We start from the raw sequence: 21154 nt of genomic DNA on the forward strand, positions 1-21154 counted from the left end.
GGAATAACCGAATATGAGAAAGTCAAGCTCCGGTATCAAGAACTGGATGCACTCGATGGAAAAAGGCTTGAAGCACAGTAGAACCTTGAACTCAACCAAGGGAGAATGAAGAGGGCTTTTGACAAATCTATCAAGATCTGCTCATTCACTCGTTGTGATTTAGTCTTAACCATCAAGAGGCCTATTGTTATGAATGGCTGGCGTAAAGGGAAGTTTGAGCCTAAGTGGGAAGGTCCCTTTATAGTCAAAAAGGTCTCGCCCAATGGGGCCTACATACTAGGACATCCTGGTGGAGAAAAGGCAATGCCCCAAATCAACAGATGATACCTAGAGAAGTACTATCTGTAATTCATAGGGACTCAACGCAAGAACAAGCAAGATAGTCCAAACAAAATGCTATCTTTTTTCTTTCATATTGCAGTAAAAATGAGTTACAAGTTAAAAGAACCCATTACTAGGGAGGTTATAGGTCTCTTGCGTCTGAGGATAAGAGGATGGTTACAAACCAAAACTTGTGCTTTTGCTCTTACATCTGAGAGTAAAAGGACGGTTACAGGCAAAAATAAATGCTTGTCCCATGAGGAAGAAGCAAACCCACAAAAGGAAGGACCTCCTCATGAAGAAGAAGCGAAACCACTTGGAGAGTTAGCTTTAACTCATCTAACGAATAGGAGGATGGTTACATGCCAGAAGACAATGCAGAGCCACTCCAAGAAGTTAGCCTCAATCCATCTGCTGTGTACGTCAAATATATAAGCCAGATACCTCATCTTACATGTATGTCGAACATACGACGTAGGATCCATTCGACGTGGATATCAAACATACAAAAGGGGCTGCCCTGGCAAGGACCTGGCCTATGATGAGAAGCACACCCTGTTCACAGTGGATGCCCTTCCACAGAACAACGTGTTCCTCACTGCTGTCCTGGAAGATTTGGCTTCCAACAGATACCGCAAGCCACGCCTCATCCTTCGTCACTTTTTACTGGCCCATGGACATCGTCGTACGTAGTTCATCGCTGAGTACCGCGAACCCCGCACATGACTTACTGACATATGCAAACATCTTTCTTCTCACCGTGATAAGTCACATGTCCTGACGAGCACCGACTGAAGCCAGCGCCTATTGCCTTCTCCAAAGGCCAGTGCCGATTGTGCTCCTAACCCTTAACGCCGGTTGTATCAGCACTCCAAATCATCAATATCGATTACCTTAGCCCCAGTTGGACTTCTATTAACGCTGGCCCTGTCGTGACTGCTCGCCTCCCTAGACTTCTCATCTTCACACCTCCTTAAATTGTCACAGGATTTCCAAGGATGATGGTTCACCTCCAACAACCATACGCCTTCCTTGTAACGGTTCACCTCCAGCAATCATCATGGAAGTTCACCTTCAGCAACCGTACGCCTTCCCCACGACGTTTCACCTCCTGCAGCCGTACGGCCCACCTCCGATGACCATTTGACTTCCACCAGAATTGCTCCCACATGGTTGAAAACTCACAGAAAACTTTCCCGTCTATCTTTTTGGTCTGGACATCACCAAAACCTCACCAAGATACCTCAGCGACACCACGAAAGTGTCAAAAAACTTCCATAATTGCCCAAAAACCCCTTAAAAAGCCCCCGAAAAGCCCTCAAGACGTGCGAAAATACTCGCTGAAGTGTTTTTCCCCTCTTCCCGAAAGAAAAATGAGAGCCGGAGCCTCCTTTGCTCCCTGAAAAGATCCCCGAAAAGCTCTCCTTTCCCTGCTACTCTCTTTGCATCTTCACGAAATTCTGGGCAAAGTACGCATGCCGAAAGTCTTCTCAACAAAACCCTTGCTGGAATCCTGATGCCTATTGAAGAACCTTCCCTGCGGAGACTGTTGTTGAAGTCTCACCGCCCGTCGAAAACTTTAACAGATCACTCTCTCATCGGAGTTAAAGAAAACTTGCTTAAGTTTTTACCCTTGGTGGAAAATAAGGGAAAAATGGAGTTTTTCCCCCTTATATAGATTACACTACCCTCAAAAGCCCTTCACAAGATTGGAATACCAGTTGCATCCAAGGGAAGCCAGGCGACAACAGGCTGGGACACGAGGCCCGAGGAACTCTCATCAATCCATCCTCAGCGTCGGTTGACGCAGCGTCGGGTAAATTTTTAAACCAACCTAGTACCAGTTGACGTAGCACTAGGTGTGTTTTCAAATACAACCTAGTGTCAGTTGACGTAGTGCCGGGTGTGTTTTTCAAATACAACTTAGTGTCAGTTGACTTAGCGCCGGGTGTGTTTTCAAATACAACCTTAGCCCCGGTTGACTTAGCGTTGGTTGTGTCTCCGGAACGACCTTAGCGCCGGTTAACTGAGTGCCAGTTGGCTTCAGATGATATCATAGGTCATTCACAATGCCAGTTGAACAGTGCCGATTGTGTTAGAACTCATCGTTGGTTGTGTTGTGAAAACTCAGCACTAGTTGTGTTGGCTTCAAATGATATCATAGGCCATTCACAATGCCAGTTGAACAGTGCCGATTGTGTTAGAACTCATCGTTGGTTGTATTGTGAAAACTCAGCACTAGTTGTGTTGTGAGAACTCAGTGTTACATGTGGTGCCGGCCATATTTCAAGCAGTATATGCCCTACCATTATCCCTAGTCGAGTAGTGTACCCAAGCCAAGATGTGTCATCCTTAGTGGACTTACACCCAGGCTGTTGCACCCAAACTGTGACTTCCCCAATGAAGTCACGAGCTGTCTCTCGTCCCCCACTAGGAGTCACACCCATGCTGCAACCCATCAACCTCAGTGAAGTTGGGGTCATTCTTACCTCCCCAATACCCAGTGGGTTAGCTTCACACTAAGCTACCTTATCCCCAAGGAGTCACGTTACCGGTAATAACATCTCATGTTTCACCTCAAAGAGTTCCTTACCCCCTCAAAAACCACAGCAAGGTCCACTTCTGTTGGCCATCCTTCATTAAGTCACCATTTCCACCTAGCCCTCAATTTTTGAATGGTCTAAGCCATGTTATCCCCAAGGAGTCAAATAACCGTCCACAGGCCTATTCCCCATGAAGCTTCACCTACATGGCGACCGACACCACAGTCCATGCTGCATGACCCTAAACTACACATCCCTAGTCTAAACGCATGGCCGTAAACTCCGCGGTTCTAACTATATGACATTAAACTGTAGCAGAGGTCTAATAGCATGATCTTAAACTGCATGATCCAAACTATATGACCTTCAACCATAGACTACGTCCCAGTCACACGACGTTAAAAATCACAACACCACGGTCCAAACTATACGACCTTAAACTGTAGCAGAGGTCAAGTTACTATGGATGGTAATGAGCTTCCGCCATCCATGACATAGTAGTCAGAAAGAGAGAGAAAACATGAATGGTGATGAGATTCTGTTGTCCATGACAGAGGAGTAAGAAGAGAGAGAAAGCATGGATGTCGATGAACTTCCACCGTCCATGACAGAGGAGTAAGAAGAGAGAGAAAGCATGGACGGCGATGAGTTTCCTCCGTCCATGACAGAGGAGTAAGAACAGAAAGAAAACATGGACGTTGATAAGCTTCTACCATCCATGATAGAGGAGGGAGACAAGGGAACTTTGACAGAGGCCCGCCAGGCCACACGATTAAGGCTCGGCTCACTGTTTATGCCCTAGGAGTAAGAAGACATACACCCGACGATAGACTCCACCATGCATGAACAGAGAAGAAAGAGGGAGAACAGGGAGAAGGGAGAAAGAGAGAGATTAAGAAAGAGAGGAAAACAGAAAGGAAAGATTGAAGAGAGAGAAGGATAGTGAATAAAGATGATAAGGAAACAGAGTAATAGACGAGAGGAGAGTGAAAGAGCTAAATGAGAGGAGAGAGAAAGATAGATATGAGAGAAGGAGAGGGAAAGAGGTAGATGAGAGGAGAGAGAAAGAAAGAGAGAGATGAGAGGAGGAGAGAGAAAGAGATAAATGAGAGGAGAGAAAGAGAGAGAGAGACGAGAGGAGAGAGAAAGAAAGAGAGATGAGAGGAGGAGAGAGAAAATTATCTTTACCAATGGGTATCAAACCTTTTCTTCTCTCTCATCTCTCTCTTTTCAAGACGTGCCCACAATTTTAATGTGAAAACTCTCAAATTTTATTGATGAGATTGAAAAATCAAGGTCTCTTGGACATTTAGGTTTAGCATGTACTTATAGAATTGGGCGCAAACATGGGTGTACGCCCAAAATCTAGCCTAATTTATGATAATTAAAATTAAATTAAATTAAAATAAAATCCAAAAATAAGAGCAAAATGACTGTTAAGCCCCTGCCCAACAATCTATGAAATTCGAAAAGAATCCCTACTACTGCCCTAGAACTTGCGTGATCTTTCATGGATGATTCAAGGCTCCTCCAACATCTGTTTGACCGAAAGATGATTAATTTCTTGTCAGGCTCGGCATGACGATCGATTTGATACCAACATTTAGTCATGAATCACATTTTTAAGTCACGATCATGTGACTTGAAATTTATATAGATCTTGAAAACTTCTTACCAATGGTGTGCTTGTTTCTTAATGTTTTTCTTTGATTTATTTGTTGAATTGCTCTGAGCATGCCGTTACAATCATGTTGTAACAAATGCAGCTCGCCTTTTTGTCTTGATGAAGAATTCGTCGTCTTTGGTTTTTGGTTGGAATCAGAAAATCAGGCGATTAAAATCTGGAAATCCAACGGCCAAAATCTGTAACAATTTTGAAGCCTTCATGCAATGAATCTAACCTCTCATTGTACATGGGGTTCGGACCAGACACAATGTCGGACTTTAAGTACATAATATAACTGATTTCACATCGATCGAGTATGCGAGCGCCGTGATATGGTAGCTTGAGTGAGGCATGTCGCCGATGAATTATCTGTAACTTTCTTCACGAATCGTCAATTTTTCTCTAGTTTTTCTTCCTGCTCAAGTATCATCAAGAGTCGTGCCACATATCAAAACGCTCGTCTTGACAAGACGAACACGTTCACTCAATTTGAGTGCGATCCGACTCAATATGAGTGAGATATACCTCTCAAAAGTCACTGCCTGAGACTGTAAAAAAGGTCACCTTTAATGGTGATTTACTGCAGGGAGGGCGCCCAAGAATAGTGTGCAACCTACCTTTTTACATTATTTTACCCATAACTTTGTCTTGGAGTACCTGATTAAGCCAAAACTTGACTCATAGGGGTTTTTGACCGTGCTAGATCCAATGGAGGTGGTCCCACAGCTATTTGACACACCAAATATAGAGTTCTAGTTATAGGGTCTGTTTCAGGCTGCAAGAAGCTAATTTTTCTGAAATTGTTTCTTTGTCTGTGCTGCCTTAGACATGTCGGATTGTGACAAAACTTAGTAGGTTTCCTTTTGGAGTATTTAGTAAGATTCTAACCTATTCTGGGGAAATTTTGACCGATCCCTCTTTTATTCCGTATCAGGGACCTAAGGTGCTAAAAAATGTGTTCAAACAGGCATGACTATGGAACAGTACGCCGCCAGCTTTGCAGAGCTCTCTAAATACATGCCCCACATTATAAACACGATGGAGCGAAAGGAAGTTAAATTTGAGAGGGGCCTACGATCAGATATCAGGGGTAGAGTAATGTCGGCCAACCTAAAGTTATACGCCTCGTTGATAGACCTCGCTCTAAATATTGAGAGAGACTATGAGGACCACAGGTCGAGGAAGTAATGAAGGATGAAGGAAGTGCCATTCGGGAAGGTTTGGGAAGAAGCCCCGGTAATTCTCGAGGAGTTTCTTGTAGCGCCATTTGGGTTAACAAATACCCCCGCTGTGTTCATGGATTTGATGAATAGAGTGTTTAGACCCGTTCTAGATAACTTTGTAGTGGTTTTTATCAATGATATCTTAGTATATTCAAATAGTCGGGAACTGCATGAACAACATCTAAGAATTGTCTTGCAAACTTTGAAGTCGGAGAGATTATATGCTAAGTTGAGCAAGAGCGAGTTTGGGCTCCCCAGTGTGGCCTTCTTAGGGCACATTATTTCTAAAGATGGGATCACGATCGACCCCTCTAAGATCAAAGTTATACATAAACGGGAAATAGTAATAAGTGTGATCGAAGTTTGTTGTTTCCTGGGGTTAGTAGGATACCACAGGCACTTTGTAGAGGGATTCTGAAAGATAACGCTTCCCCTTTCTCGATTGACCAAGAAGAATGTGAGATTTGGGTGGTCAAAGGACTGTAAGAAGCCTTCAAGAACTTAAGAAAAGATTAACCAAGGCCCTGATATTGACCTCGCCAAATGGAAATGAAGATTTTGTGATTTACACCGATGCTTCTCATAAAGGGCTCGGGTGTGTACTCATGCAGAGAGGGAAGGTCATAGCTTTTGCCTCCAGACAGTTGAAACTGTATGATCAAAACTATGCAACGCATGACTTGGAGCTTGCAGTCGTAACGTTAAATATTTGGAGACACTACGTCTATGGGGCCCAATTTAAGGTGTTTACGGATCATAAAAGCGTCAAGTATCTATTTTCTCAGAAGGAGTTGAATATGAGGCAAAGAAGATGGATGGATCGGTTGAATGATTATGACTATACATATGATTACCAACCAAGCAACACTAATGTAGTAGCAGATGCCTTAAGTCGGAAAGCCGTAGCCTCCATGGCATATTTGATGGTTCACGAAATGAAGCTATTAGAGGACTTGGTGGAGTGGCACCCTTCTCAACCCCATAGTGAGGAGGAAGGAATGCTCTTGGGTCTGAAAATGGAGCCTCAACTATTTTAACAAATTCGAGTGGCTCAAAAGGGAGATCCTCTACTTGTAAAGATTCTAGAAGGACTGAAGATGGATGGAAAAGAGGATTTCTCTAAGAGCAGTGATGACTTGTTAAGGTTTAAGGACCGAGTACGTGTTCCTAATGATGAAGGTATAAGAAGGGCTATTTAAGAAGAAGCACACCACTCTCGCTACACAATACACCCTGAGACTACAAAGATGTACCATGATTTGAAAAAGACCTTCGGGTTTGAAGCGAGATGTGGCACAATTTGTTGTTAAATGTTTGACGTGCCAGCAAGTGAAGGCAGAACATCAGAAACCTGTTGGATTGTTACAATCCTTGCTCATACCGGAGTAGAAATGGTAACACATTACGATGGATTTTGTTTTCAGATTGCCAAGGTCAATTGCGGGACATGATTGTATTTGGGTCGTTGTGGACCGATTAACTAAAGCTGCTCATTTCTTACCAGTCCACACGACCTTTACCTTGGATAAGATAACTCAGTTATACATTAGATAGATTGTGAGGTTGCACAGTATACCCATCAACATCATGTCTGACAGGGACATCAGGTTCACCTCTAGGGTTTGAGCAAGTTTGCAGTCAACCTTGCGAAGTAGGCTTACCTTTAGCACCGCTTTTCACCCTCAGACAAATGGACAGTAGGAGAGGACCATTCAAACCTTGGAGGACATGTTAAGGACGTGTGTCACTGACTTTAAAGGAAGCTGGGAAGACCATCTACCTTTGATAGAATTTGCTTACAACAACAGCTTCCAAGCCAGTATTCAGGTGGCACCTTGTAAGGCCTTATATGGAAGAAAGTGTAGGTCACCCATCTGTTGGGATGAGGTGGGCGAAAAAAAATTATTAGGGCCCAAAATCTTTCAAATGAATTCTGAGAAGATTTCCTTAATTTGGGAGCAGCTCAAGACAGCCCAAAGTTGGCAAAGGAGTTATGCCAATAATCACTGGAGACACCTAGAGTTTCAAGTAGAGGGTCGGGTCTTCTTGAAGGTATTGCCGACCAAGGGTGCTATGAGATTTGGCTAAAAGGGGAAATTGTGCCCATGATCCATTGGGATTTTTGACGTCCTGGAAAAAATTGAAAACATGGCTTACGGACTTGCCCTGCCACCTGAACTGGCCAGCATTCACAATGTGTTCCATATATCACTGCTGAGGAAATATCAACCTGACATGTCCCATGTCTTGGAGTATGAACCAATCCCACTTAGGGAAGATTTGACCTTTGTTGAATGATCAATTAGAGTACTTGATAGGAGAGTACAAGTGTTACGTAATAAATAAATTCCCCTGGTCCGAGTGCAATGGTAGTATCACTCGAGGGAAAAATCAACATGGGAGTGGGAGGACGAAATTCGTAAGAAATACCCCCACCTTTTTTATTGACACGAATGTGATTTTGGGGACAAAATCCTGTTACGAGGGGATGATGTAAGGACCACAATTTTCTCTCAGCTCAATGACATGCACAGCGATGGAGGGTGAGGCAGAGGCCTAACACCATTTGGAGCATTGTCTTATGTGATAAAGAAGCAGGAGAGAGAGAAAGAAGACGCATCACCGTGCATGTAAGAGGGCAGCGTCGTCTGTGTATTCCCAAACTTGGTGGCTTGGTGGTGGTAACGCCACATGCATGGGGACTTTTGCCGGCTGTGTAAGAAGACCCATCTCCGGTTGTGAAATGAGGAAGGAAGGGTAGCTCTACGTGTGAAAGGTATCATCGTGAGTGAAATTGGAGCATCGCTGCGAGCGTAGCACCATTTGTGAACTATCACCGGTTATAACCCAGCACCGTTTATGAAATGAGAGCAAGAGAGTAACGTCGTGCGTGAATTTAGGGCAGCGTCGAGAGTCTTTTGGTCAAACGTACTGTCACCATAAGTGTCAGAGCCGCGTGTGATTACATAAGCCACAGTGACTTTCACCTACCCGTCAGCCACAGTGAATCCCACTAACCATGGGTACTTAAGCCTTTCCCCTCCCCTTGACAACATCGCTTTGCTCATTCTACCTTATACTCTCTATCTCTCTCTCTCCCTAAGTAGCTCACTGCCGCCCCTTGAAGACAGCCAATGGGTGAAGGTGGAGGAAGCCAGAGAAGATCGTTGAAGGAGATTGAAGACATCGTGAGGGACCAGGTAAGTGGGTTTAATGCCATGCATCACTCCACTTCATGAGATCTAAACTCAACCTGCTATAAGGAACAAAATTATAGAATGAGGAGCATGAAAACAAATGAATAAAAAGGGTTTGAATGAGTGATTGGGTATTGAGTAATGAACTCGATAAATTTATAAATTAGTTTCCTTGTAAGCTTGCTTAAATTGTTTGACATGAATAAGGCTTGTGATGGGTTTTATTTTTGGCTTGTGACATGGTGTGTATTCATTTGGATAGATAAGGGATTTTTCAGCAACTGTGAGAGTCTTTGCCTTGGGCTTTTTGGTGACCAAATGGCTCCCAAATGGGTCCAAATCGGTCTTGAATTTAAGATATGCATGTCTATTTTAAGTTGGTTTCTTCTACTATTTTAAAAATTTGTATGGATCAAAAGATATGCCCCAAAATGTTGGCGCATGTCACTGCCCACAATCACAGTTAATTCTAGCAACTGTGACTCTTTTTATGCCACACTTTTGGCCTATCAAAAGATGTCCAAACGTCTTCAAACTTCCACCATTTCAAAGATCAGTGAATAATCTTGCAGTTTCATGTTTTGAAAATTTTGAGATTTCTCGTAAATTTAGAGTTGTACCCCAAAATGTATGAGTATGTCACTACCCACTATTGAAGGAAATTCCAGCAACTTTTGCTTGTCTTGAGTCAAGTTTTTGACTAACTAGAAGTTGTTCAAATTTCTTCAAATCTTTGCCATTTTAAGGCACTGGGCATGAACTTAATGTTGCATGTTTTAAGTATTTTGAAAATCTCCCTAGATTGAGAAATTTTGCCCCCGAGAAGAGGGGTATGTCACTGTTTCATCCACAAAATTGATGTTATGCCCGTTTTCTGCCATCTTTCTCTAAATTACTCATTAATCTATTCAAGTAGCTATGTAACATATTTGATAAGTGATAAAAGTGAGTATTATGTGATGTTTTCATACAAATGCCATAGTGTTATATGGATGATGCTATGCAACTATGTATTATGTGATAAATGGATAAGTGGAAAGCTAATGTGATTTTTCTATGATGAGTGTTACATGATAAGTGTCGGATTGCTGTCGACGACGTCTAAGCATAAATGCTATGTGATAGCTCATTGAATGGATGCTGCATGATAAATGTTATAATGTTTTGTGGATGCTGGATGATTCTGAGTAAGACTTCGTTCTTACATGATGAAATTTGATTTATCGGTTACAATGCAATGAATTAGCATGAATGAAGTTTAATGCTTGAGAATGATATGAGGCCATAATAATGACTACTGCGCAATGGGACACCCATAAGTAGTGGGCGTTGTTCTATGATAATATTGTGATACTGGCCGTTGTTTCATTGATATTGCTCGCTACGCGATGGGGCACCCATCGGTAGTGAGGATTGCTATACTAAGGAAAGTGATGTCGACTATATCCCCTAATTTGATGAATGATAGGATGCAGTTGGGGGAAAAGTGAAATGGGAGGGTCGCACCACTAGAGATTTACTGAGATAAGACTAAGGACTGACGTCGTGCAAGGTAAGTGCCTTTCGAACCTCCAATGTGTGCTGGCGGCTGTTTATATGAGTATGAGGGCATTACAAAGTGGATTTCCCCACTTTTCATTGCTCTCCTCTCTGAAAGATGGTAGAGGTTCTAAGCAATGGGATTGGCTTAGCCCAATGGATAGGGCCTCTACTGCGAGAGTAAGCAAGCTAAGGAGTGAGTGAGTAATGATTGAATAGTGAATGTGAATGCCTATAATTGCAATGATTGAATAATATCTACTTTTTGGATATAACGTCTACAATTAATGCACTGATTTGATTTTCAATGTACTTTACTACTACGTTGTACCCTTGTATAGATGCATGAACTATTTATTTTACATGAATATACTTATTGTTGATGTATAGCAATTAGACCTACTTACTGGGCTGTATAACTCATCCCATTATTTCTCCTCTCCTTGTAGATTGATAGCGACAGGTTCAGGGCCTGGAGTTCCTATTTTATAGTAGGAAGTTGAAGCTAGATTTCTTGAAGAAGGTGCTTAGATCTTGTTTGTATCTGGGCAGTTTAGCCTTGGGCTTTTATTCTTTGTGAATATGTGCAAGATTGAGCCTAAATGCCCCAAACTAAAGTGTAATATTTTGGAAAAATTTTATACCATTGGATTTTTTTTGTGTATGGGATCTTTTATGTTCATATCCCAACTGAGTTATTGTTTTAGTTCTTTTCCATGATTTGCTCAGCTTACCGCATTATCAAAGCATTGAGTCACTCCAACGTGAGTGGCATACGCTAAATCAAGATCATGGATCTGCACTCATCCATCCTCTAGTGAGTACAACTTTGGTGGTCGGGGGTGGGGTCGTGAAACTCTTCCTCTCTTCTCTCTCTTTCTCTCTTCCTCTCTCCTCTCTTTCTTTCTCTCTCCTCTTTTCTTCTCTCTATCTTTCTTTCTCTCTGATATTTCCTTCCTCTCTTCTCTCCAGTCATTCATGATGGGGTCTATCGCTGAGCATGACATCCTCTTTCTTCTCTTAATCTCTTGGAACATACACAGTGAGCAAGGTCTTAACCCGAGTGGCAGGCTGGGCCTCTGACTAAGGTCTCCTATCTCTTTTCATCGGTCATGGATGGTGGAACCTCATCGTCGTCCATGTTTTCTCATCCTTTCTCTTTCCTCTGTCATGGATGGTGGAACCCCATCACTATCCATATTTTTTCTCTCCTTTCTCTCTCCTCTGTCATGGACAGCTGAACGTCATTCCATGTTTTCTCTCCCCTATCTCTTTCCCACTGTCATGGACAGGAAACCTCATCATTATCCATGTTTTCTTCTACTTTCTCTCTCCTCTATCATAGATAGCAAAAGCTCATCGTCATCCACATTTTCTCTCTCCTATCTCTTTTCCTCTATCATGAACAGTGGAACCTGATCGCCGTTCATGTTTTCTCCTCCTTTCTCTCTCCTCTATCATAGATGGTGTAACCTCATCGTCGTCAATGTTTTCTTCTCTATTCTCTCTCCTTTGTCATGGATGGTGGAACCTCATTGCCGTTCATATTTTCTCTCTCCTCTATCATGAACAGTGGAACCTCATCATCGTTTAAGTTTTCTCCTCCTTTCTCTCTCCTCTATCATGGACGACAGAACCTCATCACCATCCATACTTTCTTCTCTCTTCTCACTCTCAGTCATGAACGGCGGAAACCCATCGCCCTTCATGCTCCTCTCTTTCTTCCCTCTCCTCGGTCACGAACGGCGGGACCTCATCGCCATCCATGCTCCATTGCCTTTCTCTCTCTTTTGTCATGGATGCAGAACATCATCGCCGTCCATGTTTCACTTCTCCCTTCTCTCTTCTTTCTCTCTCTTCTTACTTCTTTCTTCTCTCTCTTCTCCCTTCTATTTCTTCTTCCTCCTCTTTTTTCCTCTGCTTTCTTTTCTCCTCTATTCCACTCTTTTTTCTTCTCTCTCCTCTCTTTTATTCCCTTCTTTTCACCTCTCTCTCTTCTCTTTTCTTTTACTCTCTTCTCTTCCACTTCTCTCTCTTTCTTCCTTCTCTTTTATCTCTCCGTACTTTATATTTTCTTCCTTCTCCTTCTCTCCTTTTCTATTTTCTCTTCTCCCTTTCTTTCTTCTCTATCTTCTTTCTTCTTCCTCTCTTGTTTGACCAAAGAAGGTTAAGATTAACACTGTCATGGTAGTCTCATCGTCAAGCAGTATTGTTGCCGTGTCGGTCTGAGTTATTGTGCCCATCTTGCTGCAGCAATAGGCTAGCCATCATGTCAAGACTGGTCGTCCAGTAGAGTTGCCCCCGTGCCAGTTTAAGTTATCGTGCTCATCTTGTTACCATGCTGGGTCAATCACTAACTGGTCTCGCTACTGTGTCAGTCTCGCAACCTAGTCAAATTTCTCTTTCCTCTCTTCTCTTCCCTCTATTCAATTTCTTCTTCTCCTCTTATCACCCCAATCTTCATCTCATTCCTTCCTTTTCTTCCTTTAATGCGCACGCCTGTGTGCCTTCAACCAAAGACAAGGTGGGGCACCTCGGTCCACTTGTCTTATAGAATTAACTGTGTGTGTGTGATTGCAAAAACATGAGAAAATAACTCAAGAGAAGCAATTTTGAACCAGTTGAAGAACTGGGGGGCTTTCCATAGTGATCTAAGAGGGCACCCACACGAGTCAGCTCTATGAGTCACACACCTAGGTGAGATGTGCCCCGCCTCACATTAAAATTCATCTCTCATTAGTTGTTATACTTGACCTTGTTTTGTAACATGGTTCTCGAGAGAGCGGTCTCAAGTCTTAGGTTACCCTGAAACTCGAGACACGTGCCACCAGGTCATCCCGACCCGGAGTGCAAGATCGAGGCACCAAACCAGGATGGCGACTCCACTGGGGACTTACTACCCCTTAGTTGGATCATCCTTGTTTGACTAGTCTCTCCTTTGTTATTTGTTTTTTTTACACAAACATGGATTCTGGGTTTCTTAAACCATTTATCCGGATCAGGGATTTTTTCATTCCCGCATTCGCGAGTTTCCTTAGGGAGCAAGTTCCTCGAACTTCATTCCCAACTTTCCTTTTGAGCAAAAACCTAGCAAAAACCTAGTGTCTAGCTCCCAAGTCTTGACTTAGATAAGTGTGACGAGGGACTTAAAGGTCCCTAAATCCCCATTTCCTAGCTCTGGTGGAACATCCATCAAAGCACTTCGCATTGGTAGCTCATCTGCTACCATTCATAGCATGTACCCCATCATCGGCAAATAACTTGCCTGTCATATTGCCGAGGTATGCCTAAAGGCTGCCCAGTCCCTTTTTAAAAAAGGCAAGGAAGTTATTGTTGCTTTTGTGGGTCACCATAAGGCTACCCCCCATATTCTTGCACCGCCTCGGGTCTCTATGCTTAGAGGCTCAACACATCGAGGCGGAGACCTTAGAGCCTCTACCTCGTGCACACACCCTAAGGCTCATGGGTCATCCATGCTAGCCGCACCTCGAGGCAACCCTTTTGTTACCTCGAGTCAATGCGTAGGATCAGGCCTGCTTGGGCGAGGTCTTGTACACGTTATGCATATGCATCCCATCACTCGAGGCAACGCCGTCGCTGCGCCAACCCGAGTACACGGAACACGACCCTCTCATCCTCCTACTCAGCACACACTAGTGCACCTTGTAAGATACGGGCTTCCACCTGTTCTCTTACAAACAACTGCTCGTGGCTCTCTGCCTTCTAACGATAAACAACATTTTCGAGCCTGAGCTAACCCCAAGGTCACCCGTGATCATTGTTCAAGGGGCACATGCGTCGCCTTCATAGACCACTCCTCGCCCTGCCCTATCATGAGTCGATCCTTCCCCTTTTTTCTCCTTCTTCTTCGGGCAAGCACCTCCAGCCCTGATACTCAAAAACATTCCCCATGATTAAAATCCTGAGTCAGCCCCATTAGCTTGGTCATGTCTCGGAGCCCGTAAGAGAGCTCGAGGCAAAGACCTGATGGGAGATCAAGTCCTTCATCCTCCCTGGCCCAGGATGTCCACAGTTACTGGCCCACACCCATTGCTTCACCTAATTGAGACGGCTCTCTCTTATCCAAGAATGTCCAACTAGCCGTAATCCCGATCACAGTTCTGGCACGAGGTCCTTCAAATCCTCAAAGCCAAGCGTGACAGGGGTCTGTAAATCCTAACCAGAGGAGCTATAAAAATAGTCGGGGCACCCAGCTCTGTAGAACCCCTTTTACCCTCTTCAGATGATAAATCCTAAAGAACAAGTGTGTGAATCCTGCACAGTGGTCAGCATTGTAGGAGATGACTAATCTACTCTGTAGCCACGGTCTCAAGACTGTTGAGAACAGATACTCATGCGATCGGTAAAGAAGACTCGAGTCCAGTCGGGGCATGCTAAGCCCTTGCTGACTGATCTGTTGTGCGTGACTCGCCAAACTCAGAAGCTTTCAACTGCAACTAAAGCTGACCGCCCTGAGGAAATGGTTAGCGTAAGGGTTGTAACCTAACCTTGACAACCAGGAAGATCGTATGGATAGGTTCGAATAGATGGTGCGAGAGATGATGGAGAAGATTGATCGCATGGAAGGCATGAGGTCCCCAGGCAATTTATCCCATCATGAGGCTGACTCCCATCAGTCGGATGATGCAGCTCCAAGGCAGCCTCCTCCTCTTGCCTCACAAGACAATTTCGTCCCTCACCACATCTCACATGCAGACATCGACACTATGGTAACCCAGAACATAAAGAGCAGACAAATCCTGGGTATACAGGGTACAACGCTTACATTGATTAGTTTTCGTTTCCCTTGGACTGCAAAAAGGGGAAGCTTCCCCTGTTTGATGGTACAACAACTCTGTATCAGCATATCGTGCACTTCCAAGCGGCATGTCGAGACACATCGGTTGATGGGAGACTCCTCCTTCGTCAGTTTGTTGAAACCCTTGGTGGCCCGGCTTTTCAGTGGTATGCTCGGCTTCCCGCAAATTCAATACATACTTGGAAGGAAATGGAGAAACTATTCCACCAACGCTTCAATGAGGTCGAGAGAGAGGTCCAAACCATCGAGCTTATCACCTTGACTTAGGGACTTGACGAACCCGTGGATTAATTTATAGCAAGATGGAGGGATTTAACTGCTTACCATCTTAATCCCATGCCTGAGAAGGAAGTAGTTCAAACCTGTGTGCGAAACATGCGACCTGAGATCGCTCTACATGTTCAGGCCTCCAATCCAACCTCCATGTCAGAGCTGATCTCTAAGTCAGATCGCATAGAAAGCCTGTCACGCCACCATGGTTGGTCACAATAATAGTTTGCAAGCTCAAGAAACTACCGGGGCAATGGTAGTGCTCAGACCAATGCCTGGTGCAATCAACAAAAAAAGGTAATCAGCACAGTCGTCACTGTCAATGATCAAAAGAAGGCTGCCTCCCAAACTTTAGACCTCTCCAAAGGGGTAAGCAAAACAAAAGCGCCTCAGCCAGGTGAACAACAACAGTAATACAACTGAGTACCCCCACCTACGAACCTTAATCGAGATGATTATTAGGCCAGGAATAAGAACAAAGTCTACCCTTTTGAAAAGGAATGGGTTCCCGCATTACTCCTACTATTACTAAAACAAAACATGATCGAGCTGCCTGAGACTAAGTTCCCTGATCAAGCTGGACTCGACACCCATGCAAATTATTGTGCTTATCATCGGAGGCTAAACCACCCCACAGAGGATTGCTACACGTTAAAAGACATCATTGAAGCCCTGATTTAGAAGGGCAGATAAAGATCAAAGAGCTAAAGAAAGCATTTGAGGCAGCAAAAGCTTCCCACGCGGTGACAGTCCCAGAGGATGATGAAGCTCTTGATGTCCTTCGCACCTTGCTTGTCATGATGTTTCAAGAAGACCTCATCATACAAAAACTGGCAAGGCATCCCCGACACCTTGCTCAGGGAACTAAGAACCATTGGTGCCCGTACCATCAGATATGGGGCCACAACCTGAGCGAGTGCTCCAGTTTCCACCACATAATGGTGAAGAAAATACAGGGATGCCAAGGAGCTTGTAACGATCCAAAAGGAGATCCCCAATTCACTGGTCCACCGGAGTGAGAGGGCCTCCTGACACAAGACCCGAGTAATGATGAATCAATTCTTGTTGGACCCTCAACTTCTAAACCTTGGAGAGTCTACCGCCGGTGAAGCAGACTCAAGTTCTTAAAGTGAGAGAAAGTTCATCAAGCTAGGGATGTTCACAGACCTAGCGATGGGCATCAAGGGCTGCTCACCGAAGCAACAAGATTCCTCAACCACTCGTTGAGTAAGAGTTTCTAAGATCTCTTCCTCCATTACCGACCTTACAGGACTTCATCCCCGACGCAATCATCCTTGCTTCATCATCTCATTAGGAGGACACCCCTGAGCCCTCTTCTGCTCAGGGCACATCCAATGAGGGTGACGAAGTTAAAAACACCCCCAACAGTCTAAGCAGGGGAAAGACCTAAAAGACTCCTTGCACACGTCCAACTCTGGCGATGACATAAAAAGCTACTCAAATCGGTCCGATGAAGAAAATGACCTTAAAAGTTCCTCACTTGCTAATCCCTTGTCTTCTTCTTCTTCTCCTCCCCCTTCCTCTTCTGTGTCTCCTGCAGGTATAACTCGGGAATGTCCAGACTTCAAGGCTCTAGATAGAGAACTGGAGATGGCTGAGATAAACGTTAGCCCAAGCAACTGGATTCTTAACAATTGCTGATGCCTTGGAGACTCGAGCCAAGTTCGAGCCATCCTCTTCTATTAAGAAGCGTAAGAAGTCAAACCGAAGAAACCCCAGTGGCTCCCTAAGCCCGACTTTGAGCAGAGGCTGAGAGAATCAAGAGGGGCAAAGCTTCTATTCTCAAGAAGTCTGTCACATGGTGCAAATCTCAGAAGCTTCACTTAACACGGGGCAAATGAGCCTAAGAATGGAGAAAACACTATAACCTCCACCTCAGAGGCCAAGTGTCCTGAAGTATCTTGGTCCACCACTCCTTCCTAGCCCAAATACCCCAAACAATTTACCCATTCTCAAGGTCCTTGGGCTTCTTCCTAGCCCAAATACCAAGGGTAATCCACCTATCCTCCAATTTCCTGGGATGCCTCTTGTCCCATATACTCAACCCCCTCCTTCTAAACCTGACCCTCAACCGACCACATTACCTAGACCCATGGTGAATACAAGGAAACATCAGGAAGGTTCTCATGAGACATTTGTTGTCTATACAATCATTGAGTCCCAACCGTCCCAAGAACCTCAGAATGAATCCTCTCGACCAGATACATCAATTCTGCTCGAGGTTGATCCTTTTGATGGTAAGCAAGATGAGGATGCAAGAACCATGTTTCATAGCAAAGGCTAGCTCGAAAAAGAAATGCCGGGAGTGTGGGTATCTTCACTAGAGGTTAACAAGAAGTGTTACGAAGCCAATGATGAAGAGTTGCTAGAGGCCCCAGAAGAATGGGAAGAAGGCGGTCAAGCCACAGTTCATGAGCTCGAGGACATAAACCTAAGAGATGAAGCCGACCCTAGGCCCACTTTTATCTCAGAAAATATGTCGTCAGAAGAGAAATAGGATTTTACTACCTTCTTGTGAGCAAACCGAGACGTCTTTGCCTGACATTACCATGAGTTGCCTCAACTCGCAGTCCACCATCATGGCATGGATCAATCCGTTAAACCTGTCAAGCAGAAATCAAGGAGGTTCATGCCTGACCTCGAAATGCAGATAAATGCTGAAGTGACGAAGCTCAGGTAAGCGGGTTTCATTCGCAAAGTCAAGTACCCAAAGTGGCTGGAAAATGTTGTCTCAGTCAAGACGAAGAACGACCAAATTAGGGTTTGTATTGACTTTCGTGACCTAAATACCGCTTGCGCAAAGGATGACTTCCCGTTGCCATTTACAGAGATGCTCATTGATTCTACAGCTCATTGTCAGATCTTCTTCTTTATGGACCGATACTCTAGGTATAATCAGATACGGATGACACCAGAAGATGATGACGTCACTGCATTCTTGACTCAAAAAGTGGTCTTCTGCTACACAATGATGCCTTTCAGATTGAAGAATGTTGGTGCCACATATCAGAGAGCAATGACAACCATCTTCAAGGACATGATGCACAAAGAGGTGGAATGTTATGTGGATGACTTGGTGGTAAAATTTGAAGATAAAGATGCTAATATGCAAGACCTTGAAAAGGTGTTCGAACGATTACGCCTTCATCAGCTCATGATGAACTCAATAAAATTTGCTTTTTGAGTGCATTCAGGAACGTTCTTAGGATTCATTATTAGTCACCAAGGGCTGGAAGTTGAGCCAGTTAAGATCAAGGAGATCCAAGAAATGCCGTCACCAACAAAATTACAAGAGCTACGATCCTTTCAAGGGCTGATGGCTTATATCCGCAGGTTCATCTCAAACCTCTCAAGTGGCTGTAGGCCTTTTAAGAACCTATTGAAGAATGATACCCCATTCAACTGGGAGGAGGCATGTAAGGAGGCCCTTGATGACATCAGCGATATTTACTCAATCCTCCAATGCTCACTACACCAGTGCTGGGAAAACCTCTCATCCTTTATGTGACCACCCTAAACGAGTCACTTGGGGTGTTATATACACACAACAATGATGAAGGGAAAGAGACCATGTTATACTATCTCAGTTGCATGATGCATGGAGCCGAGAAGAATTATCCCTCTATAGAGAAGATGTGTCTAACCCTAATCTTTGTAGTACAAATGCTTCGCCATTACTTGCTTGGTCATCAAGTAAAAATTATCTCAAAATCAGATTCTGTAAAGTTTCTCATCACACGCCCCTGCTTGTCGAGACACCTTGCTAAGTGGGCTTTGCTGAGACATCACATTGTTGGAAGATATTTTTCATCATCATGGGTCCCACGCTGAATAAAATCCTAGCAAACAGTGGAAATCCTGACAGTCTCAGAATAGCCTAGAAACTTAGCCAAGATCATCATGAGGTCTCTCAAAAGTCTCCCGCATAGTTTCATTGCATTTCGAAACGTCTAAGGCAGTAGAATCGGCCTCTATAACTAGAGCTACATTCTCAATATCTTACTGTCGGACCACTACCATTAGATCCGGCATGGTTGAAAACCCTTAAGGGTCAAATTTCAGCTCGAACGAACACTCCAAGAATAAATTACAGGCAAAGGAGGGAAACAGGAGGAGTCGCACGCTATTCCCGTGCGGCCACCCTGCAACTCTACACCATTGAAGGGATAGTCACGAGCAGTGACTTTCGATAAAAATATCTCACCGGTACCAAGTCAAATCACGCTTAAATTCGATGAGCATGTTCATGGGAAAAACGATTTTCACAGTGCTCAAAATACATACATCAAACTCGGGTTTTCATGGTGGAAGGGAGGTTGCCGACTCTAAAACAAAAGTAGCAATAATGGAGCTCAAAGTGTTGATCAAAGTACGAACGATGGATTTATGGGTTTCGTAACTTCAATGTTTGTGTTGAATGGGGAGGACGAGCTTGTCGGTCGTGCTTGCAATGAGGGAGAGAGAGCTCTGTACATATTGAGAGAGAGAATAAAAAAAAGATGAGGAAATAAGCAACAGGCAGCGCGAGAAAGGAGGAAAACTGAAATAGTACAAAGCTTGGTTTTCTCAATTCCAAGTATTTTTGGGAATAAATGTGTCACCATTTTCGGCTATTATGTGGATAAAAAAAACCTAGCTTTGCGGCAATATTAGAGCCAAACGCTATTTATGAAACTGGATATACAAATCATGATTTTGTGTATCCAATTGTAAGAATCAACAACTAAACTATAGAAAACAACCAAAAACTAGTTTTCATCTTCATAGTGCCAACAGATGACGTATTATATATATATTTTATGGATTCTTCCTAACAACTTTATGCTCAAAATCAAGTTTTATATATACTAGAAGCAACAAAAACAGGTATTAGTAAAAATTTGGGGTATATTGGCCCCAACGGACCCATAAAGGAAACGGAAAATTAAATCAAGCGAAGCTCATTTCTGATGCCGAAATATTCATTGGAATTCGAAATTTCGGACGCTTGGAACATGCGTTTTGTGACTCTTCTTTGACTAGAGGGAGTTATAGACCAACCGAACTTCAACTCCCTCACATCTCTTCCCCCACTCTCTCTACTGCTCACCTCGTTACTTCTCAGAGCTTGCAAAGCAATACGTGCCATTGGATTAATGCTTCATGAATGGCGGAGATGAGCTGGGATGATCTGAGAAAGGAAGCCCGCAGATTAGAAGGAGACCTCGACGTTCGACTCTCTTCTTATGCGAAACTTGGAGGTTAATCCTCTCTCTCTCTCTTCTCCTTTTTCATCCCTCATCTCTGTGCATTTTTAGGTTTCAATTGGTGATCGCTTCTATGTGATATATGCCTCGCAATTTACATGAATCTTTCTTTGATTGTTAATCTAATTTGGTAGTCTCTTCCTTGAACTATTCTAAGTTCTTAATGTGCTAGATCCCTACAATGCTAAGCTGAAAAATCCTGAAATTTTGAAATTGGTATTGTGCTTGTGCTTCATGGTTGGAAATTTCGCTGCATTGGTACCTTGTCAACAGATGCGTTTTCTCTCTATGATATATCCTTATTCCATG

The 21154-nt window shown here is 43.7% G+C and overlaps 1 protein-coding gene across 6 annotated transcripts in view; it reads left to right on the top strand.

Moving 5' to 3' along the window:
- The first annotated feature begins 20462 nt into the window (after positions 1-20462).
- LOC18425695 (Golgi SNAP receptor complex member 1-2) overlaps positions 20463-21154 on the top strand; it is a 35784-nt gene continuing 35092 nt past the window's right edge. For 4 of the 6 annotated variants that reach the window (XM_088848209.1, XM_020662169.2, XM_006830227.4 and 1 more), the window contains exon 1: positions 20463-20839. In XM_088848209.1, coding sequence (XP_088704335.1) covers positions 20746-20839 — 94 coding nt within the window. In that variant the 5' untranslated portion in view covers positions 20463-20745. Of the gene's footprint in view, positions 20976-21154 lie in introns of all 6 variants that reach the window. The other 2 variants (XM_088848211.1, XM_088848212.1) reach the window with 1 other exon arrangement.

This window comes from Amborella trichopoda, chromosome 9 (genome assembly GCF_054954075.1).
Source record: "Amborella trichopoda isolate Santa Cruz 75 chromosome 9, AtrichopodaSantaCruz75HAP2 v2.0, whole genome shotgun sequence".
Lineage (NCBI taxonomy): Eukaryota > Viridiplantae > Streptophyta > Magnoliopsida > Amborellales > Amborellaceae > Amborella > Amborella trichopoda.